General features: G+C 49.0%; 1 protein-coding gene across 2 annotated transcripts in view; it reads left to right on the forward strand.

The window, feature by feature from the left end:
- The window catches only part of ABCC4 (ATP binding cassette subfamily C member 4), a 247332-nt gene that overhangs the window by 29900 nt on the left and 193702 nt on the right, over positions 1–23730 (forward strand). For both annotated transcript variants that reach the window (XM_045070905.1, XM_045070906.1), the window contains exons 2-3: positions 13404–13514; positions 14078–14198. In XM_045070905.1, coding sequence (XP_044926840.1) covers positions 13404–13514; positions 14078–14198 — 232 coding nt within the window. The remainder of the gene's footprint in view (positions 1–13403; positions 13515–14077; positions 14199–23730) is intronic.

The raw sequence follows: 23730 nt of genomic DNA on the forward strand, positions 1-23730 counted from the left end.
TATTGAAGAGACCATCCTCTCCCCATTGTATAGTCTTGTCTCCTTTGTCATAAATTAATTGACCTTATATATGTGGGTTTATTTCTGGGCTCTCTATTCTGTTCCATTGATCTATGTCTCTGTTTTTATGCCAATACCATGTTGTTTTGATTATTATAGCTTTGTAATACATTTTGAAATTCAGGAGAGTGATGCCACCAGCTTTGTTCTTCTTTCTTGAGATTACTTTGGCTATTTGGGGTCTTTTTAAAAAACAGTAATTTTCTATTTAAGAAATATTTTATTTATTTGACAGAGTGTGTGTGTGTGTGTGTGTGTGTGTGTGCATAGCAGGGGCAGCAGGCATGAGGAGAGGGAGAAGCAGGTTCCCCATTGAGAAGGGAGACTGATGTGGGACTTGATCCCAGGATGACCCTGGCCGAGGTCCTGACCTGAGCTTAACTGATGCTTAACAGATGCTTAACTGACTGAGCCCCCCAGGTGCCCCAATTTGGGGTCTTTTGTGTTTCCATACAGATTTTATAATTACTTATTCTATTTCTGTGAAAAACAGCATTAGAATTTTGATAGGGATTGCATTAAATTTGTAGATTACTTTTGTAGTATAGATTGTTTTTTCTTTTTTTTACGTAGTATGGATGTTTTAACAAGATTCTTTTAATTCATGAACACAAAGTATCCTTCCATTTATTCATGTCATCACGCATCAGTGTCGTACAGTTTTCAGAATGCAGGTTTTTTACCTCCTTGGTTAAATTTTTTTCCTAGATAGATTATTCTTTTTGCTGCAGTTGTAAATGGGATAGTTTTCTTAATTTCTTTCTCTTTGTTGTTAATGGACAGAAACGGCACATTTGTGTATATTAACTTTGTATCCCGAAACTTTACTGAATTCATTTATTTGAATAGGGTTTTGGTGGAGTCTCCAAGGTTTTCTGTATATAGTGTCATGTCATCTGCAAATAGTGAAAGTTTTACTTCTTCCTTTCCAGTTTCGATGCCTTTTATTTCTTTTTCTTGCCTAATTGCTCTGGCTAGGATTTCCAACACTACTATGTTGAATATGAGTCATGAGAGTGGGCATCCTTGTCTTGTTCAGATATCTTAGAGGTTAAGTTTTCAGTTTTTTACTGATGAGTATAAAGTTTGCTGTGGGCCATAGAGTTTTTAAAAATTTTTAATTTTTTAAAGACTTATTTATTTTAGAGAAAGAGCAAGAGCATGAGTGGGAGGGGGAGAGAGAGAGAATCCCAAGTAGACCCCACACTGAGCTGAGTGTAGAGCCTGATGTGGGGCTGGATTCCACAACCCTGGGATCACAACCTGAGCCTGACCTGAAGCCGAGATGCTTAACCAACTGCTCCAACCAGGAAGGCACTGCTATGGGCCATAGAGTTTTGATAATTGCCTTTGAAATATGTTAAAATCTGGTACTTTTTAAAAGTTTTTTTTAGATTTTATTTATTAGAGAGAGAGAGAGAGTGTGTGTGTGTGTGTGTGTGTATTTGTATATGTGTGTGGGAGCAGAGGGAGAAGGACAAACAGACTCTACACTGAATTCAGAGCCTGACATGGGCTTGACCCCAGGAGGTTGATGCAGAGCTGGATTCCAGGACCCTGAGATCCCTACCTGCGGTGAAATCCAGAGTCTGGTGTTTAGCTGACTGAGCCAACTAGACACCCCTGCTATTTCTTATTTTTAATTTTTTTTTTTAACTTTTTACTTTGAAATAATTTCAGCTTGACAGAATTTGCAAGAGTGGTACACAGCACTCACAAAATCTTCATCCATATTCCCTAATATTAGATTCTGCCGTATTGGCCATGCTATTGTATTACTCCTTTTTATCTGACTTTTAAGGAAGTAGATTGAGGGCCTGATGCACCATTTCCCTCTGACAATTTTAGCACAGATTTCCTAAAAATAAGAACACTTTTTTGCATTACCAAGGTATTCCAATCAAAATTCAGAAATTGATGTTGATACATTACTACCATCTAATTCTCAGCCTGCATAAGCAATTTGTTTACATTACCCATTTTAGGCCCAGGATAATGTGTTGTATTTCGTTTTCCTGTGTCTTCAGCATCTTTCAATATGGAACAGCTTATGCAATCTCTCACGTTGTTGATATTTTTAAAGAATGTTGTGGATTATTGCTCTGTAGAATGTTCTTCAATTTGGGCTTGTTTGATTTTTCTTTGTGTAGGAACACCAAGAAGTAAATGCTCCGTGTAATCCTATGCATGTGATGCCAACTTGTCTTATTACTGGTGGTGGTAACTTCTATCACTTGGTTAAGATGGTGTCTACTGGGTTTCTCCACTTAAGAGTTAATTACTAAATTTTAAAAACTTTTTGCCACTTATTCTTTGAAGTTAATATCTTCATTTATCATTAGAAGCCACCCCCCTCCACAGTCTCATTAGGCTACGGTAATGCAGTTGGTTTTGATCTCTCTTTTTTTTTTTTTTTTTTTTTTTTAAAGATTTTTTATTTATTTATTTGACAGACAGAGATCACAAGTAGGCAGAGAGGCAGGCAGAGAGAGAGAGAGGAGGAAGCAGGCTCTCCGCGGAGCAGACAGCCCGATGCGGGGCTCAATCCCAGGACCCTGGGATCATGACCTGAGCCGAAGGCAGAGGCTTTAACCCACTGAGCCACCCAGGCGCCCCGGTTTTGATCTCTTTATTATGCATCTTACAACTTGCCCTTAGTACCTTTGAGTTGGACTTTCTACTTTTGTAAACTATCTGTATATACATTTTATTACTTTTCTTTATCTGTGCTCCCCTTCCACTCCTTTGATAGCTGTTATTAGTATGTGATGAGCCATCCCTTTTTAGTATCTTATTTTAATGGGAATGAATTTATTGGGTTTTGATGGTAAGCAGAGTTGCTCATGGATGTAGTTTTTTTTAGATGTTTAGTAAATACAATACAGAATTTTATTTTATTTTTATTTTAGTTTTTAAAAGATTACGTATTTGAGAGAGAGCGAGAGCGCATGCACATAAGCATAGGGGAGGGGTAGAGGGAGAGGGAGAAGCAGGCTTCCTGTTGAGCAAGGGGCCCAGTGCAGGACGTGATCCCAGGACAAGGAGACCATGACTTGAGCCGAAGTTAGAAGCTTAACCAACTGAGCCACCCAGGCACCCCCCAAATCTTTTTTTTTTTTTTTAAAGATTTTATTTATTTATTTGACAGACAAAGATCACAAGTAGGCAGAGAGGCAGGCAGAGAAAGAGAGGGGGGAAGCAGGCTCCCTGCCGAGCAGGGAGCCGGATGTAGGGCCTGATCCCAGGACCCTGAGATCATGACCTGAGCCAAAGGCAGAGGCTTTAACCACTGAGCCACCCAGGCACCCTACCACTCCCCGAATCTTCAAATACATATTACTGCTATGCCAATTTTAAGGAATTTAATTAAGAATAAATTTGACAGATGCTTCAGTTTATATTAAATAAGGATATTAAAGTTTTTTAAAAGGTTGGTTTGAATTGCAATGTTTCTTGTTTTGATACAGTCAATTAGTGATAGGATGTTGAGTTTTAAACTCTGATTATTGATTATGTGATTTATCCTTTTGGTGGAGTGGCAGTCTCAGAGTTAGGACCAAGCAAAGGGATGTGAGATTTATTTTAACGAGAGGGAAATAAGGCTGGGAGAGCAAATTGGGTCTAGTTTCCTTCCATGAAGGAATGTGGCTATTGTCTTTTTCTTTCTTTCTTTTTTTTTAAATAAAAGGTTTTATTTACTTATTTGTCAGAGAGAGAGAGAGAGAGAGAGAGAGAGCGAGAGCAAGCACAAGCAGGGGGAGCATGAGGCAGAGGGAGAAGCACACTCCCCGCCAAGCAAGGAGAACATTGCCGGGCTTGATCCCAGGACCTGGGACCATGACCTGAGCCAAAGGCGGAAGCTTAACCCACTGAGCCCCCCAGGCGCTCCTTATTGCCCTTTCTTAATGTTTCTTTCAAGTCACATTCCTGACTGGTTTCCTTATCTCCCAAAGTCCATCATCAACAAAGTGGCTTGAAAACTTGTACTGTTTCCCTTTTTTAGGGTAAAGTATAAAGTTCATTTGGAATATAAGACCTTTGGTTACCCCATTACCACACCAGACCCCATGCAGTTTTGAACCTGCTGTTCCTAGACAGTAGGTCTTTGCATATCTGGTTTTGTTTTCCTGAAAAATTCCTCTTTCTCACCTGGTCTCCTCCAAATGATTCTCCTGAATTTTACTCAAAAGCTTTGTCTCTTCCTGGTAACCCTCCCAAACCTCCTTTGAGGGCCTCCAGCTGTCCATGCTTTCCACTCGTCATGGTGCAAATGGTTCCTGGATCTGGCCAATGACTAGAACTGGCTGGGCTTGGTGGACCTTTGGAAAAGACCAACCAGTAGGGTTCTATCTTGGCTTACTCTGATTCAGCCATTGCATGGGGCTTTGCCATCTGTTGGTCTTGGTTTTAAAACTCTCCAGGTTGAGATTGGGATTTTGATATTTGGTCAGGGTTGGGACCCTTGGTGTAAGTCCCAGATGAGAGTCTCCTGATGGTCATGCCAGGCGCACTGTATGGCACAGTCTCCAACTTGAGCCTGTGTCTGCATCACCTGCGGGAGTTGGTAGGGTACAGAGGGCTGGCCCCACTCCAGAGCTTCTGACTCAGGGGTCTGCGATGGGACCCGAAGGTCTGCATTTCCAGCAGAGATGCTGATGCTTGCCGGTCTGGGGAGCCCACTTTGAGAATCTATGCTGGAGAGGAGATCAGTCAGTGGTGAGTGACCTGAAAAAAGCCAAGAAGTTGATCTTCTGCAGAGCTCATGATCGCCCTTGTCATGTCCTACTGTCGGTCTTCAACATAAATCCCTTACTTGCTGGACCTGGGCTGTGAGTTCCTGGAGAGGAATTGGGCTAACAAACAGAGAAATGGGTTTGTACCGTCCTTGTTTTGGTGGCTCTGGGATTGTTATCAATGCCCTGTGATGACTGTCTAGGCCAACATTTGAAGGGAAGTGGCTTTTCTAGAAAGAGAAAAGGCTCAGGACAATGGTTCTGACCCAAGGGTTTTTGCCACTCAGGCCATGTCTGGAGACATTTTTGGTTGTCACAACTTGGGAAGAGGAGATGCTACTGGCATCTTGACAGTAGAATCCGGGGGTGCTGCTGGCCATTCTAGAGTACACAGGACAGGCCCCGTACCTAAGATGTGTCCAGCCCAAGGTCGGCAGTGCCAAGCTTAAGAACTCCTGCTTTTAGGGGGAAGGGGTTCCAATGAGCTAGTGTGGGTCTGACCGTGAGATCCGTGTGCCTCTCTTTTGTCCCTCACCCCAGGCCCTGCTCTTGGTCTCCTTGACCCTGAGAACCCCACTTCCCTTCACCCCTTGTCCCCCCAGCTCTGCCTTGGAGCCCCCAGTGACAGGCGGGCAGAATCTCCAGGGAAAATTAACCCAATGACTAATAATTAGCCACAGCTAAGAGTGCTTTAAAATGCATCCTTTGAACAATAAATGACTTATTTAATTGGGGCTCGGGTACTTGTTGAATGATTTACTGACCTCGGCTGACCTGCACATTCCCCTTTCATACCAGAGCTCACAGAGGGGTGTCTGAGTGTCCTCTGTCCCTGCTTCTTACCCAGGGGAGAGCCGTGCAGACTGACCCACTCTGGGCCAGGCACGGGGAATACCCTAGAAAGACGGTGGCCTGCCCTCATGGAGCTCTTGTTCTAGAAGAGACAGAAAAAGTGGATTTTTTTTCTCTGAACATATATACTGTAGTAAAGGGGTAAGAAAGAAGAGGGAAACAAAGTGGGGAATCGGGGTGTGTTTGGTTTTTGAAGAGCAGGTAGCCTCGGCCTTGCTGTGGGGGTGACCGGGAGTTTGGGACCTGGAGGAGAAGAGAAGGTGCCATCGTGGGAGCAAATGGGGAAGAGTGTTTGTTCTCAGGAAAGGGAGCGGCCAGCAGGGACTTGGGACCACCGCAGGCGGAACACTGACCTGGGGGAGCCCGGGTGGGAGATGCGGCCGGTGAGCTGGGAGGGCCCCGGGCACACGTGACCCCGTGAGGAGGTCGGGCATCATTCTGCTGCACGGGAATCACATGGCCTTGTGTTTTTAAGAAGTCATTCTGGCTTTTCTGTGGAAGGACCCGGAAACCAAGAGTGCGAGCAGGCGAGCCAGTGAGCCGCTGTGGTTCAATGAGACAGGCAGGTGGGGTCAGCAGGTCCGCGGGGGGCCGAGCTGGTGGGTTGACTTGATGGGTTGGCTGAGGGGAAGGGAGGCATCCGGGGACGACTGGGTTTCCGGTCTGAGCGGTGGGCTCTTTGAGGTTGACACTTAGAGAGCGGGGGAAGACAGGTTCGGCAGGGAAGTCGGGAGTTCCATTGTGGGAGTTAGAGGGGCTGCCTCTTGGCATCCGACAGGAGGCCACAAGTAGATGCTTTGCTGTAGAAAACTGGGGTGTGGTGGGAAGGGCCTGGCTGTCAGCAGTTGGGTGGTACTGGAAGGCCGGGGATGGACAGCTGTCCCCTAGGGAGCACGAGGCTGCCCTCCAGTCGTTGGCTTGCAGAGTGAGTAAGGGGATGTCAGGTGAGGGAGCACAGCCATCGGTGACCCCCGTAGAGGTCCGAAAGACCATCCTTGATGTGTTAATAAGAGGAGTGAGAGGCAGGGGCGCCTGGGTGGCTCAGTCATTGAGCATCTGCCTTCGGCTCAGGTCATGATTCCAGGGTCCTGGGATTGAGCCCCACATCGGGCTCTCTGTTCATTGGGAAGCCTGCTTCTCCCTCTCCCACTCCCCCTGCTTGTGTTCCCTCTCGCTATGTCTCTCTCTGTCAAATAAATAAATAAAATCTTAAAAAATAAAAAAAAAGATTGAGAGGCAGGAAGGTTCCAGAAGGATCAAGAATGTGAGCAGCTGCGGTTTGGGGTGCTCTTTGTGTTCAGTGTGAACATCACTTAGAATGATGCAAGGAGTTGGTGGGGGGAATGTGCTCTGCTGAAGTCCCAAGGAATGACAGAGTGACAGAATGTGTCTGATGTAGCAGTAATAGGTGTGGGGGGTGTAGACAGCTCGGGGGCACAGGAAGAGCATGGGGCTAGAAAATGGAGTTGGAAAACTGCAGGGCCATTGTGAGGCTGCGAGGAAGCTGTGTCCCCAGGGGCCAGCCAGGGCTCTGCTTAGAGGGCAGAGCTGAGGGCACAGGGCAGTTTGCCAGTCAAAGGCAGGAGTTGCAGAGAGCTTTGGGGAGGGTTGGAAGGGAGGGCTGGGGCCAGGGGCCAGGGGCCGGACTGTAGGTGGTGGCTTGGAAGGAAGAGCTTCCTTTATGGGGACAAAGTGTCCTCCTTTATGGGAGATGTGGTTCAACAGTTTGGAAACAGAAGTGCCTGTTTCACTGAACCGGCCCGTTGGCCAGATAATCAGGGAAGAGGCAGCACCAGGCACGCTCGGGCTCAGAAGGGGATCTTGGGGATGGTTGGATCGTGTGGCTAGCGCCGGCCGGGCTCGCTCTCATGACTTCATAGGGCATCACCCGCTGCTTGTCTCGTCCTTGCTAGTTCCGGCCAGTGGTGCTTTAATCTCTTCCCAGTCTTGGGGAAGCTGGTCTGCAGGAGCAGTGGCTTCCTCGTGATTCTTCTTACTGGTACTGAATTGTGTGAAAGATTTTTTTTTTTATAGAAGGGAATTAGGACGGTAATCCATGCGTGATGGTTGTACGGTCTCGGGTTGGTGGTGGTGCGGGGAGGTGTGGGGGGACGAGAGCACAAGGACGAAGAGGTGTTGGGTCAGTTGGTAGGAGAGGAGGAATACAGGAAGGCCAGCCAGTGAGCCCTGGAAGCTCCACAGTGGAGGTCGGAAGCCTCTGCAGAGTCCACAGCTTGGACGGGGATGGAGGGAGCCGAGTGAGCTGGGGGAGTGGCCCGTTTTGAGGATAGCTCACCTGCAGGGGGCGCTGTTCTGACCTTGCAACAGGTGCCTTCCCGTGCACCTGTGCCCAGGCTCTGTGTGTGGTCATGCAGGTGGCCAGTGGTATGTGAGTCGTCGTTGCCCCGAGGGGCTGACAGTCCTGCAAGTCTGGGACTGGAGGAAATGTCCCTGCTGTGTTCAGGGCTCTGCCGGAGGCAGGAAGGAGAGCGAGGAAGCTGGGAGGGAAAGGAAGGGCCTTGGGGCAGAGCTGAGTTGCAAGATGGCTCATCCGGTGGTCTGGAATTGTCGACTGAGTAGCCCTGGGGGTACATTGGGAGTCAGAGGTCTTTGACTCAGGTCTACGCGTCCAGGTCCTTACCTAGCTGGTAGCACAAAGTAGGCTCGCCATCGGATGGAAAAGAAAACCGTCAGAAAAAAAGAAAACCCCTTGTTGGTGTCTGTGGCGCTCAGCCTGGCTTTTTGGGATTCGGGCACTGAAGGGGGTGGGGAGGGTCTTTAAATCAAGAGCTGGGGTAAAAGAAGTTTTCTTAATTGAGTGACTTCATCTAAGTTATTAGGGCCTTTTAAAGGGGCTCTAATGTGATGTGATTTCCTAAGAGCTTTGTCGTAGTCAAGGCTGGTATTTGGTGGGTCTTTGCAGGGACCAGAGCAGCCTCACGTGGTGTTCTCCCTGTTTGCCGGAGGTCAGTACTGAGGGGTCCGATGGCTAGTTCAAGGTCATACAATGAGAAAGTTGGCACAGTCGAGGTTCACCTACAGCACATCCGGCAGAATTTTTTTTTCTCATTAACTTCTAAAAAATGGTGGTAAAATACAGATAACATATGGTTTACCATCTTAACCATTTAGAAGTGCACGGTTGGGGTGGTAAGCTCGCTCATGTTGTTGCGCAGCCCGTCTCCGGGACCCTTTTCATCTTGCATCAGTGTTTCATTAAGCACGGCGTCCCCGTTTCTAATGCTGTCTGCATTGGACTAAGGACCTCGAGTACGTGGAATCGTGACGTCTGTCCTTGGCGGTGGCACCATTTTGCATTTCCCAATGGCCGCAGGCAAGGGCTCTGCCACACCCTCGCCAAACTCGTTATGTATTTCTTTTTTGATAGTGGCCATGCTCCTGTGTGTGAGGTTCTGTCTCACTGGGGTTTTGATTTCCTTTTCTCCAGTGATGAGCATTTTGTCCTCTGCCAGCAGAATTTTAGGGCAGGGTGTTATCATCTGGGTGCGTCCCACTGCTAACTGCCTCAGCGTTTTCCACAGGGAAAACCACCCGGTACGGTTCAAACCTCTTTGGTGGGAAAGCTCACACGGATTGATGCTTTTGTCTGGGAGGGAAACAGATGCAGAGGTGTTGGCTGACCAGTCGTGGAGCTCCTGACCTTGGAGCGGGGAACGGTCCGGGACCGCGGGGTCCCCAGTACCGTTGCTGGGGCTAGAGCCCAGCCTTCACCTCCTGGACTGGGGTTCTTCAGAGGCACCAAGCTACCATAGCAAAACGTGAAGCTCAGTTTCTCTTTGCTTTCTTTGTGATTCATGGAATTCATTGTTACAACAGCAAAACATTCCTGAGCCGCCCTTCATTGCTGGTGTTCGGTATTGTGCTAGGGATAAGGCCCTGAATAAGAGAAATAGGAAGGAGTCTACTTTCCCGGGTTGTCGCCTGGCCTCTGGAATGTCCTTACTGGCAACATCGGTGAGATACTTTTTACTGCTGGGCTGTCTCTGCATTCATTATTGTCATTTCCGGAACATATAAGCCATCTGTGTAGGGCTCTGTGGATCTCTGGTACCGTTGTTTGCTTTTCATAATTAGTAACTTGTAGAGCTCATTGAAATTATATAAATACCGTGATGCACATCATGCGTTGACCCATGAGTTTTAACTTCATCAGTCATTCCCTAATTCCGCGGTTCCTTCTGTATTTGCATTCTAGAATTTTCCGTCCCTCCCGTTTGTGTGGCAGTAAGGATTCACGGATTCTTCTGTTCCTTAATGGTGTGGCTCATTGCTATTTATTTATTTGATGCTGGAAGTATCCCGGCTTTGTCTGGCTAGAGCCCTTCGAGCTGTCTCCTCTGGCCTTCGGGCACATCCTTGTGATTCCCAGAGTGCTTCCTTGTTTTATGGTGTGCGATGTTCCAGGCCCGTCTTATACTTCTCTCTGCCCGTCCTGTGTTGGTGTCAGCCTGTGGAAGAGGCGCTGTCTCTAGGAATGACTTGGACCCTGCTCGCCCCTGGGGGCACTTTGCACCAGGCCCTGTAGGCGTTTTGCTCTAGCAGCTATGCCAGTGGCCAGACCAGCCCTTGCGGTTTCCTGGGGTTGCAAGTCAAGTCTCAGCAACGGCCTTTAGGGAACTTTAGAAAAGAGAAGGTCTATTACTCATGGGTCCTACAGGGTGCAGGGCGTGCCTGGAGCGTGCCTGGGGCCCGCATGGGCCAGGTGCTGGGGGCACAAGCATGCACGCACACACACTGGGATCTGGGCTTCTGCCTTTAAAGATTTCATTTATTTATTTATTTGACACAGGGAGAGGGGCAGTGAGAGAGGAATGCAAGCAGGGGGCGTGGGAGAGGAAGAAGCAGGCTTCCCGCTGAGCAGGGAGCCCAATGCGGGGCTCCATCCCAGGACTCTGGGACCGTGACAAGAGCTGAAGTCAGACACGTTTAACGACGGACCCACCCAAGCACCCCTGGGCTTCTGCCTTTACTCCTTCTGTCGAGGAGTGGGGTGTCTGGAGTTTCATGAGTTCACTCTTTATTGGTGAATTTATTTATTTATTTATTTATTTATTTTTAAAGATTTTATTTATTTATTTGACAGAAATCACAGGTAAGCAGAGAGGCAGGCAGAGAGAGGAGGAAGCAGGCTTCTCGCGGAGCATAGAGCCCGATGCGGGGCTCGATCCCAGGACCCTGGGATCATGACCTGAGCCGAAAGCAGAGGCTTTAACCCACTGAGCCACCCAGGCACCCCCTTATTGGTGAATTTAAAACGTAAGAGGGAATTAAAGCCCAGGAATGGAAAAGCCAGTGGCCAGAGGGTCAGTTATCTAGGTGAACGTGAGCATCTTAAAAGAGGAGGGACCACTAGCTACTGTCCGGGTGGCCTGGCTCTTTATTTCGTATGGCTGGCAATGTCTTCCTTGGAGAGACGGACATCTTTGAAGTGGCTGCCCCAGCAATCAAAAGGTTAATGTCAGGCATTTAAATTACAGTTAGGAAAGCTAATTGTTAGGGGTGCTCATAAACCTCCCCAACCTTGGAATCGGACATTTTTAGGAGACCTGGTTCCTTACTTAGGGAAGAAAGGTAGGAAAGTACTCAGATCTGGGTGAAGGGGGCCGAAAGGCTCAAACATCTAGTTACGAAATTAAGTTGCGGTCATGTCATGGATGACATGCTGACGATAGTTAATAATTCTGTATTGTGTATTTGAAAGTTGCTAAGAGTAGCTTTTAAGAGTTCTCATCATAAGAAAAACTTTTTTTCTACAAATTTTTCCAAATAAAGTGTTATATAAATGAGATCATATAATATGTAACCTTTGGGATTTTTTTTGTTTTGTTTTTTAATTTTTTATTTTTTATAAACATATATATTTGTATCCCCAGGGGTACAGGTCTGTGCATTGCCAGGTTTACACACTTCACAGCACTCACCATAGCACATACCCTCCCCAATGTCCATAACCCCACCCCCCTTCTCCCAACCCCCCGCCCCCCAGCAATCCTCAGTTTGTTTTGTGAGATTAAGAGTCACTTATGGTTTGTCTCCCTCCCAATCCCATCTTGTTTCATTGATTCTTCTCCTACCCCCTTAAGCCCCCATGTTGCATCACCACTTCCTCATATCAGGGAGATCATATGATAGTTGTCTTTCTCCGTTTGACTTATTTCGCTAAGCATGATACGCTCTAGTTCCATCGGAAAATGGATTAGCGGTTGTCGGGATTTGAAAGTGGAAGGAGCAACTAGGTGGCTTTAAAAGGACAACAACAGGGGGCGCCTGGGCCTGGATGGCTTTTTTTGAAACTATGTATGGTAAAAAAAAAAAAAAAAAATCCAAGATTTAGGCCCCAGAATACATACATACATACACATATGTGTGTGTGTGTGTATATATATATATATTTTTTTTTTTTAAAGATTTTTATTTATTTCTTTGACAGAGACAGACCACAAGTAGGCAGAGAGGCAGGCAGAGAGAGGGGGAAGCAGGCTCCCCACTGAGCAGAGAGCCCGATGCAGGGCTCGATCCCAGGACCCTGAGATCATGACCTGAGCCGAAGGCAGAGGCTTTAACCCACCGAGCCACCCAGGCACTCCTATATTATTTTTTATTGTGTTATGTTAGTCACCATACAGTACATCATTAGTTTTTGATGTCGTGTTCCAAGATTCATTGTTTGTGTAGAACACCCCATGCTCCACGCAATATGAGCCCTCCTCTTGATATGCATACCTCGGCCAACCATCCCCCCACCCCTTCCCCTCGAAACAAACTCTGTTTGTTTCTCAGAGTCCACAGTCTGTGATGGTTTGTCTCCCTCTCCGATTTCCCCCAACTCACTTCTCCTCTCTATCTCCCAATGTCCTCCATGTTATTCCTTATGCTCCACAAGTAAGTGAAACCATATGATAATTGACTTTCTCTGCTTGACTTATCTTACTCAGCATAATCTCCTCCAGTCCTGTCCACGTTGATGGAAAAGCTGGGTATCCATCCTTTCTGATGGCTGAGGAATATTCCATTGTGTATATAGACCACATCCTCTTTATCCATTTGTCTGTTGGAGGGCGTCTCGGCTCCTTCTACACTTTGGCTATCGTGGCCATTGCCGCTATGAACATTGGGGTACCGATGGCCCTTCTTTTCACTACATCTGTATCTTTGGGGTAAATACCCAGTAGTTCAATTGCTGGGTTATAGGGTATACTTTTTACTTCTGGTATGTCCCTGCTTCTGGGACTTCTCAAGTGGGTAGAGCTTTGTTTGCGTGTGTGTGTGTGTAAGCACATATTCATTCCCTCCCAATATCTCTAATGTAGACCTTCAAAAAACTGAAATGTAGTTGTCCTACAATGTCACATTCATTTCAGCTGTGCCATGTTGCCCTTTGTCAACTCCGTGGGTTGTGCTGTGCTCGCCCCAGCTGTGGCTGCCGTCTGCCACCACACACCACAATTACAACACTGCTGACTTGATTCCCTGTGCTGTGCCTTTCCTCCCTGTGACTTACTCGTGCTCCGTAACTGGAAGCCTGTCCCCCTTCCCCGAACCCTCTATGTTGCACACTCCCCTCCCCCCCCAACAACATCAGTTTGTTTTCTGTATTTATGGATCTGTTTCCAGTGTTTTTTAGATTCTACACAGAAGTGAAATCATATGCTATTTTGTTTTATAGACTTTTTTTTTAACCCCATGAATGTGGGATTCTAATTAGACAGATGCCTAATTTGTCTTAATTCTTCACAGGTGGCTGAACCCCTTGTTTAAAATTGGGCACAAACGGAGGTTAGAGGAAGATGACATGTATTCGGTGCTTCCCGAAGATCGCTCCAAGCATCTGGGAGAGGAGTTGCAAGGGTAAGCCCCAGGCGGGAAGCAGAAGGGTATGGAGGAGTGAGAATTTCTCCTAAGTGTGTGTCTCATGGTTTGAGAAGGTTTCTGCCTTCCCCTAGGCCCTTCTGGAGCCTCCTTCTCTCCTGTTGTGCCCTGCCCTCCCCCTAGGCTGTCCCTGGACTTAGCCTCCTTTGGTGGCTCCGGGGATGACCTGTCTTTCCTGTGCTTTTGTGGCGTGCAGCTTGCCAGCCTCAAAGGCCCTGGACGCCAGGCTCTGTCCCCGGAGACGGTCTCGCCGGAGGAGGCCGTCTGTGCGCCCGTCTGGCTTCCTGGCCTGCGCCTGGCGCTGTTAGTCCAGCCACGCTTGGCCGCGACTTGTTTCCTGAGACTGGAACTTTTCCCCTCAAGGCATGTTTTTTCTGGTGTTTCAGATTCCGCCTCACGAGTCTTTCATGGTGGGGGCGGGGGCCTGCAAACAGTTATCCAGGGCGAGGGAGGCAGCCCCCCGGGCCCGTCAGCCGCCTCCTCTGTTCTGCCTTCTGGTTAGAGGAGCTGTTTCTCATCGCGCTTGGTGTTTCTCCTCGCAGGTGCTGGGATAAAGAAGTTTCCAGAGCTGAGAAAGACGCACGGAAGCCTTCTTTAACGAAAGCCATCATAAAGTGTTACTGGAAATCCTATGCAGTTCTGGGAGTTTTTACGCTCATTGAGGTAGAAGCTTTCATGGGCCCATGTGTTGTTTTCCTCGTGTGGGTGGGCACTGAGGTGGGCGGCACACTAGGGGACAGAGGCAAGTGACTTCAATGTCTGAGGAGAGCGCACATCTAGGCAATGTGATGCCCGTGGCTCAGCCGTTGTGCTCATCTTCAGGATGGGTGGATACTCGGGGGGCGGGAGGCATTACTATTTTTCTTTTAACGAATTCAAAGGCCGTATTGTTGGAGGATGGGGCCCAGAAGTTTTATGCCCTGTTAGGATGCTGTTGGCTCTCAGTAAATGTTATAAATGCTAAGAGAGATCGTTGCCTGGCTGGCTCAGATGGTTAAGCCTCTGCCTTTGGCTCAGGTCATGAGCTCAGGGTTCTGGGGATCGAGCCCCGCAACTGGTTCTCTGCTCAGCGGGGAGCCTGCTTCTCCCTCTCCCACTGCCCCTGCTTGTGTTCCCTCTCTCACTGTATCCTTCTCCGTCAAAGAAATTAATAAAGTCTTAAAAAAAAAAAAAGAGTGGCCCTTGACCCAGAGAAGACTCCTCAACCTCAAGGAATATGTGCCCTCTGATTTGGAGGAAGTGAATTTGGGTCAGAGCCCAGAATAACATGAAACAGTTTATTAGGTGTTTAGCAAATTACAGTGAACTTGACCAGGCCAAATCTGATAAATGCTTTCCCCAAGCAGGTTTTCTTGTGTTTCCCTTTCCAGGGGATCAGAACCCCAGGCCCTGTGTCTGGGCTAGAGCTGGTTAGAGCTCTCAAGGGTGCCTTGTTCTCTGGGCTGCCCCCCTTTCCAGCTGGACACGTGCTCTGAGCCAAAACCCCCTCGGTGGAGGAGCTCTGGCTCCATGAATTCTGGAGGCTTCGGGCCCCACCCTATTCTGGTTTCCTGTCGCTGACTATTGGTGTGGATCGCTGCTTAGAAGGGGGAGCTTTGGTAGCGTGGCACGGCAGCTACTCTAGGAGTGATCTGGAATGGAAAAGCGAAGGCAAAAAGCCAGGAGGTCGGTGACTCCATTAGCCCGATGGGCCTCAGTCAGGCTTATCCAGCAAAATCGTGTTCTCCCGGGCATAGTGCCAGTGAGAGCCGTGAGCGCCTACTGGTCTGGGCTGTGGGCTGCTGGAAGGGTGCCTCCGCTCCACCTGGCTGGCCCCGCTCTCTGTCGCACCGTCATCCTGCCCTAGGGATGTTGATGAGCCTGTGAGTGTAGGAGAGTCGTAGGGGCGGGAGTTGCGGTTGCCGTGAAAAGGTGGTTTTAGGTGGAGAAGGGCGGTGAGTTGTCCTAAGTGTGTTTTGTTGGGCGTGAGGTGGGTGGGCTGGCTGGTTTGTCTGGTTAAAGGCTCTGTTGTATGGGAGAGCGGTGGGGAGGTGCGTGATCCCTGCCCTGTGTAACTGCAGCCAACCAGTCTGTCAGCCGACAGGGGACGGGTGGTTCTGGGAGAGTGAAGTTGCCCTGGGTGACAAAGGGGGTTGGCCAGAGGGTGGGGGCAAATACCTGGGACACCCAGCAGCACCTAGATCTGCCGTGGCTTGTGATGGGCCGGGTGGAGACGCAAAGCAGCAGGACTGTCTGGGGGCGGGGGTGGGGGTGGGAGAGGGGACAGGACACCCTGAAGCTGTCCCAGCCTGGCTTTGACCTGTGTACTGATGTCCCAGTGATGGTGTTTCTATGCCGTCTCTATAGGTCTCCATTCGAAATGCACAGGGTGACAAGCTGGGGTTTATTGTGGCCGGTGGGTGCGGCATTTCCGAGGAGATGTGGCTGCTGACCTTCCAGAGCAGAGTGCCCGTGGAGTCGGCTTGTTGCGCGGCCTCGGAGCCTGGGCACGTGCCTGCGGGCCCATGTACCGTGTCTGCTTGGGCGTGGGCAGGGACCCGCGTCCTTGGGGTTTGGTGCTGGATCGTATCTGGAGCAGGCCTGCCTCTGCGGCCTCTGGTTCTCTTCTTTCTGTTTGCTGCCCAGGGCTGAAGAAGCTGAAGGTGGCGGCTCTCAAAGGGTGGCCCTTGTGGCCGCGTTTGGACTGAGCTTCTGGGATTCCTCGCTGTTGTGGGCCGCTACCTACGTGTATTACACTGCACTACACTCCGTGTATGTATACTCTACTTAGTGTAGTATTACTACTACTGCCAGCTGCAGAGGCGGTAGAGACATACTCGGTGGTAGTGTTGCTGGCGGCTGCAGAGGCTCGTATTCTGTAGTCACGGCAACAACAGTAGTAGTTCCTACGAGTGGTAATAGCACTATTAGTAGCAATTTCGGCAGGGGCTCGTTCTCCTGGTGGTGGCGGCAGGGGCCACAGCAGTACTGGCAGTGGTGTAGGGCTGTAGTAATAGTAGTAGTGTAGTAATGAGTACTTGAGAAAGCTCAGAAACTGCTGCAAGGGGGCAGCCCGGCTGACTCCACAGGTCAAACATCTGCCTTCGGCTTAGGTCATGATTGCAGGGTCCTGGGCTTGAGCCCTGCATTGGCCTTCCTGCTCAGCAGGGATCTGTTTCTCCCTCTCCATCTCCCCCTGCTTGGGTTTATGCTTGCTCTCTCTCTCTCTCAAATAAATAACTTTAAAAAATCTTAAAAAAAAAAAAAAGATCTACATGTGGTAATACTTTCATTCCTTTGGGCAGCTCAGATGAGAGGGTGAGTATCGCTTTTATCCGCACTGGAGGAACGAGGCTGCGTAATGCCAGGTCGTTCCAGGGAGTGCCCGGGGTCCCACAGAGCACGGAGGACAGAGCTGCGCCGCGGGTGCTCCGACTCTAGACCACGAGCCTGACCGCGTCCATGACTGGTAGCTCACCCGGTGGCAGGAAGGCTTGCCGAGAGCTCAGACTGCAGGGTCTCCGACACGTGCATCTTGAACTTGGCTCTTGCATGAACGTAGGATGCTAAGAACTCCCTGGGCAGGAAGTCAGACCGGGACAGTAAATTTGGGCAGAGCTCTGGTGTCGGTGTCTCCTGGCCGCTGGAGGTGGCTAGGGCGGACCCCCGCGGGATCTTTAAGTGGGCCCGGAGACTTCAGAAGGTCACCTTCTACTCTTGACCGTCCCTTTGTGGATGCAGGTGGGGCCGCCGTGGGGCCGCCCTGGTGCCCGAGTTCGTAAACAGCCCCCCATGTGCGGAAGACCCCGTTCTCGATGAGCTCCTGGAGACTGACCAGGAGGAAGCCTGGGGCCTCTGGTGGGACTCCGGTGATCCAGGCAGAGGCGGAGCTCTCTCTGTTGTGACTCGCAGGTGCCCCTGGCTCTCCGAGGAGAGATGGTGGCTGCAGGTCTTGCGTGGGTTTGCACTTGCTGGGTAAGGATGAGGACCCCAGGTCACCAGTGTGTGGGCAAGCCCCCAGACGCAGGGCGTGCTGCCGGCCTGGGGCCACACAGTGACAGTCTGGGGTGGAACCCAGCAGGGTGGAGGGCACAGACACCCGGTGTGGGGATGCTGGGCTCCTACCCGGAGGACACTCACCGCTTTGTGCTGTGACGCAGCCAGTATCTTGGTGGTTTCCACTAGAAAATGAGATGGTGGCCGTGCTGGGTGTTCCCATTGTGTCTTTATTTATTTATTTATTTTTAAAGATTTATTTATTTGACAGACAGAGATCACAAGTAGGCAGAGAGGCAGGCAGAGAGAGAGGAGGAAGCAGGCTCCCCGCTGAGCAGAGAGCCCGATGTGGGGCTCCATTCCAGGACCCTGAGATCATGACCTGAGCCGAAGGCAGAGGCTTTAACCCACTGAGCCACCCAGGCGCCCCCTCATTGTGTCTTTGAGAGGATACCAGGGCTCTGCGTTTCGGTGGCTGGCACTCTGGTAGCCCACGGTGTGAGAGTGCAACCAGAAGTAAACCTTGAATTTGTTTTTTAATTAAAAAATTTTTTAAAAAAATATTTAATTTATTTATTTGACAAAGAGAGACACAGCGAAAGAGGGAACACAAGCAGGGGGTGTGGGAGAGGGAGAAGCAGGGAGCCCCATGTGGGACTCGATCCCAGGACCCTGGGATCACGACCTGAGCTGAAGGCAGACGCTTAACAGACTGAACCACCCAAGTGCCCCTAAACCTTGAATTTTTTCTGGCAGCAAAAGAAGTCTGAAATCCAACAAAATTACTCTGGTTTTTCTAGACTTGCCTGTTGGCACAATGCTGTTTTGGAGACATGAGAAATGATTTTGTACACTGGAGCTGGTAAGGCTCTGTTGCAGTTCAGAATCACTCTGAGGTGCCGTTCCGGGTTTTCAGTGGTTAAAGGTAGTTTCCGCATTTCATGGGTTGCGGGCTAGTGTAATAGTTGATTTAATGAAGCAGTTTCCCATTTTGTGATCTTTCCTGCTGCTTGTTGGCCTTCGTATTTTAGGTAGTGGAAGATCTAAACTCAGCGGTAGGATTTTCTCAAAAGCTTGCAGCTCGCGGGTTATCCGCAGTTTGCAAGCACCGGAGTGTTCCCAAGCAACGCATGGGCAGGGCCTTCCCAGGGTGCTCCTGGCAGCCGCCAGTGGGGAGAGGCAGGGCGATGCTGGCGGGGGCGAGGCTTTGAAGGTTGGATTTCAAAGGAGTGAACATCTCCGTCCTGTGAGAACTGAACGCCTGTGTGGCTCGCAAGAACAAGCTCTGAGCCGATGTTGAATGCGGGGGCGTTCCTGCGGGCGGGCACCAACGGGGCTGGAGCAGCCGGCAGGCTCCCTGGGTGCCCGGCCCCTGTGTGCATCTCCGTGGGGACAGAGCAAGGGTCCTCCTGCCCAGAGCCGTGGGGGTGGGGAGGAGGCGCCTGAAGGCTCTTTACCGGGCAGACAGCAGCAGAGACTCCCTCCCCACACAGCCTGGGCCTTTCTCTGTGACAGTGACTTGGCCTTTGTCTGGGGCCACTTTTGCCAGTGGTTTCTGGTCCAGGTAGAGGCTGCAGAGAGGCAAAGGTTTGTCTTCATCTGCGGGCTGGAACTTAGCTGCTGGGCAAGAAGTAAACCAAATCCTTTAGAGTCGTGTCTCCACCCCCCGCCCCATGTCATTTGTGCTTCTCCTCAAGGCTGATTGCTTGAGTGCTGTCCCAGGCCTTTGTGGCTTTCCGTCCCTCCTGGGTTCCAGACCCCCTTCCCCTCTCTCTAACCCAGAGGGCTGAGGAGTGGCTGCTGGTTGCATTTAACCATTCAAAATGGTTAAATTAAAAAAACAAACAAACAAAAAACCAAACCAAAAAACCAAAAAACTTCTGGCAACTCCTTAGAAAAGTTGGCTTTATGAGCAACTTTTCTCCAGAGCTCCTGTTCTCCGATGGTTGCCTGTCGGGGAGCGGTGGGTTTTCCAAGCCGTGTGCAAAACCGGCCTCTGCCTGAAGCGTGGACTGGGCCTCATCTTGGGACTCGCCTACAGTGAGCGTGAGCTTAGTTTGTACGGACTGCGGTGCTGGTGTTCCGACACCGTGGGCTCGTGCATCCCATCTACCTGTCTCAGGATCCCTCGGAGGTGCACCAGGCAGGAATTTCCAAGGATAAAGATACGGCGGCACAGGAGGGCATGGGTGGTCTTAGGTCATGGGACATGCAAGTCACCGGCCTGGTTTCTGAAGCAAAGTGTTCCGACTGCCCGACGGGTGCCTGTTGCCTTCTGCCCTGACTCCTTCTTCTGCCAGGGCCACTGCCCACGATGGGCAGAGAGCTGAGAGGAGGTGTTTTTTCTCTGACAGCGGTTCTGTGCTACCGTGTCCACTGCTTCGTACGTGTTCACACACTCGGTTTCTCCCCCACTGCCCCCGTCACTTTTTAGGAACACTTAAAAATACAAACCTAGAATATGATGGAAGGATAGCAGAGTATGCCTTCCCAGAATATGCCACTTTGGGCTACAGATTATTTTGTGCTTATTAAACAAGTTTTGTTTTTTTTAAACTGGGCTCCATGCCCAGTGTGGGGCCCGAACTCACAACCCTGAGGCCAAGAGTCTCATGTTCCACCTACGGAGCCAGCCAGGTGCCCCTGAGAGGATTGGTTTTGAGAAGCATCAGTCACAGAAATTCTGAAAACGGAGCAGAACCAAGGGGTGTTGTCCCTTTACCTTTCTGTAAGGGACAGTTAGTTTTATAAAGGAGACCTACGTTTGTAAGAATGTCTCCCTCTTTGTGCCAGGCAGACGACGGTGGCTCTGAATCCCAAGAGAGTCCTGTCAGCAGAGAGCTCAGTCAGCACAGTCAGCCTTCCCTGTTTCCCATGATTTTTGGGTTAAACACACCCATGGCGGTGGCTCTGGCCCCAGGGGTTACTCCGTTTTCCTGGGGCTCTCCAGAGCCAGAGGTACACCTGTTGATAAACTTGTGTTTGTTTCTCTCCTGTGAATTTGTCTCTTATTACAGAGGTTCTCAGTCCTTAGCTCAGAAGGGTTGAGGGGAAATGGCTCTTCCTCCCCTGCGGATTAAGCTTGCCTGTCCCCCTAAGCCAGCCTCAGTGGGTATCAGCCCATGACCGGTCTTGACCCTTCTATACCCCACTCACTCTCATGCTTCCCAAGAGTATTGTCAAGTAGTTCTTAAGTGCTGCATCATTTTATCTCGATGTCATTTTATTTTATTTTTTTAAAGATTTTATTTATATGTTTGACAGAGAGAGACACACAGATAGAGGGAACATGAGCAGGGGGAGTGAGAGAGAGAGAAGCAGGCTTCCCGCTGAGCAAGGAGCCTGATGCGGGGCTCAATCCCAGGACCTAGGGATCATGACCTGAGCCAAAGGCAGATGCTTAACAACTGAGCCACCCAGGCGCCCCTTCATCTGTATTTTAGTATGTGTCTTTAAACGGACTCTTTCCACTATATAATCTAAAGCTATTATTATGCATAAATATTAACACTGATCCTAGAAACCGTCAGTATCTAGCTCACCTTTCTTTCTTTTCTTTTCCCTTTTCTTTTCTTTTCTTTTTTCCCCTTGCTGTTTGAATCCATATCCAGATCAGGTGCATTTGGTTGGCAGTGGTTGTCTGGGTTCCTTTCCATTCTCTCTCACTATAATTTTATTTATTTTTTTCAAATTAAATACTCGACTCCAAGTTGTTTGTCCTGGAGAGATTCCCATAGTCAGGACGTGGCCCGTACCTTAGGCCCCGAGTCATGGAACATGTTCTTCTGGGTAGATCTAGAACCTGGGTCCGACTCGGTTTTTCCCCCCTTCCCTTCTCCTTTGCTGATTGATTTGGTAGGTCTGCTGGTGGGCCTCGCTGATTAGGTACCTCCTGTCTGTTTGTGATCATTGCGCAAGAGCTGTTAATTGACTGGACAGTCGCAGAATGTGGGGGTTCTCATCTTTCCTCTGTTCATTCACTGCTTTTCCCCTGTTAACCTTACACATAGAACTTCCCACTTACATTACCAGCAAAAACAGATTTATTCAGGAATGGCAACCCGTTGCATTCTGGGACAAGCAAGCTCTGGCTAAATCGTAGGCCATTCTGCCCAACGCTCTTATGGGAGAAAGCAGGAAGTCGGGAGGGACTGTTCTAAACAGGCCGACCTTTTGGCTGTTAGGTTTGACTCCATCATTTTCTCTTTGTCGGATAGCTTCTTTCTGTTTCCTCTGCTTGCTTTCTTTTCTCCAACATCAGGCGTGGTGGGGTTGGGTAAGAAATGTTTCCACTACATGGGGCAAGTTGTGGCATCTAGCCGTGTAATAAGTTACCCTAATAAGAAGCAAGAGTAGAGTTCAGACGTCTGATGTTTCAGGGAGCTGAATGCCCAATGCTCCATTAAGAAGTACTTGCTTCAGAGACTCTGAAACTCTGGTAGGACCTTGAACCAAGGCGTGTTGTGGTATCATATCGGGCTCTTCTAAAAACCCCTTATGGTTGGGGTACCTGGGTGGCTCAGTGGGTTGAGTCCCACTGCCTTTGGCTTGGGTTGTGATCTCGGGGTCCTGGGATCAAGCCCTGCGTTGGACTCTCTGCTCGGCGGGGAGTCTGCTTTCCCTTTTCTCTCTGCCTACTTGTGATCTCTCTCTCTCTGTAGAATAAATGAATAAAATCTTAAAAAAAAAAAAACCCAACCCCTTATGGTTTTACAATCAAGAAGAAATCTTGTGAAGGAATAATAAAGACCGTATTCTCAGCTGGTTTGTGGGAAGAATCTTGACTGTCAAAGGTGGGCGTATTTGCTCACGTAGTTTTTGACCTCGCTCCTGCTCTCCAGAAAGTTTTAATATGGTTACTTTCAAGTTTAATAATACATATTTTCCTGGTTTTATTTCTTCGTAGTTGAGCGTAAGGATCAAGAATGGACAGATGAGTGGGGAGTTGGGGGTCTCGAGCTGGCATTACTCTTTAGTGAGTGTGTCTGATTGGTGGATTATTAAGTACTGTTAGCAGAAAAATCCCAGTGTTTGGGTGATAATGCCCTGTCTTTATTTTGTGTTCTTTTTTTTTTTTTTAAGATTTTATTTAAAATCTTTAAGAAAAGATTTAAAAAAATTCTTTTAAAAAAGATTCTATTTATTTATTTATCAGAGAGAGAGAGAGCACAGGCAGACAGAGAGGCAGGCAGAGGCAGAGGGAGTAGCAGGCTCCCTGCCGAGCAAGGAACCCCATGCAGGACTCGATCCCAGGACGCTATATTCGGGTTGCTTTCATAAACTCAGTGCTTCTTGGGACGAAAGATGGGGCCTGCTGGACACGCAACAGTGAGCCTTTGTGTTCTTGAGATCTGATTGTCTTCCGTGAGCAGCGTTTCCTTGTAGTACAAAAGGGCCATGACCTCCTGAAAGGGGAGGCTGATGGTGAAGGTTGCCAGCGGGTGTATGCATGTCTGTGGTGTTGGGGTTCATAATGTCACACCCATCTCAGGGACGGGAACCGCTTTCTGTCAATATCCTGAAGGGGCACTGGTTGGTTGAGGAGAAAATGCATGTTACCTGCGTCTTGGGTTTGGCTTTTCGGGGTTCCCTTGCCCTTCTGTGCTGTGGGTTCCTCCGGACAGACGGAGGAGAGCCACCAGAAGTGAACCTGTTGGTTGGTTGCCACGTCTGCGTTAATAAGAACAGGTTGCCCAAGAGGAGATGTTTGTTTCAAAGTGGAGTTCTTGAAAGATTTCCAAACTTTTGGCATTAGTTGAAGTGTGGCGGAAGGTCTGTGTGTTTACTTTGGGTGACATGTATTTGCACTGAGTGTTTGGCATCCTTTGATGGTACCTGACAAGAGCGGATGTAGGTTGTGGGGTAGAAAGGCCATCTGGCACGGAAGGGCAAGGGTTGACGTTTCTTTGCCTTTCGTTTTAGGGCAAAAAAAAAAAAAAAAAAAATTCTTTCCTTACGTCTTAATTTGGGAGGTAAGTAAGCCCCAGCATTTCCTTAACTCAGTGGTGTAGGATTTTAATTTTTTGCTTTGGGGGAGGGAAGCGTTCCTGTTAAAATTCTTTAAAACCAACACCTGCGATGTATGGCTTACGGTGAACCATGGATGGCATTATTTTGAGCTTGCCTTCTGCTGAGCTTAATTTTTGACTCCAAGGCAGCAGTGCTCAACTTCTAGGGATAGATATCTTTGAAAGCAGAGCCCCCTGTGACTGAGAGCTTG

This window comes from Mustela putorius, unplaced genomic scaffold, assembly GCF_011764305.1.
Source record: "Mustela putorius furo isolate JIRA1106 unplaced genomic scaffold, ASM1176430v1.1 tig00003974_pilon_pilon_pilon, whole genome shotgun sequence".
In the NCBI taxonomy this organism is placed as follows: Eukaryota; Metazoa; Chordata; class Mammalia; order Carnivora; family Mustelidae; genus Mustela; species Mustela putorius.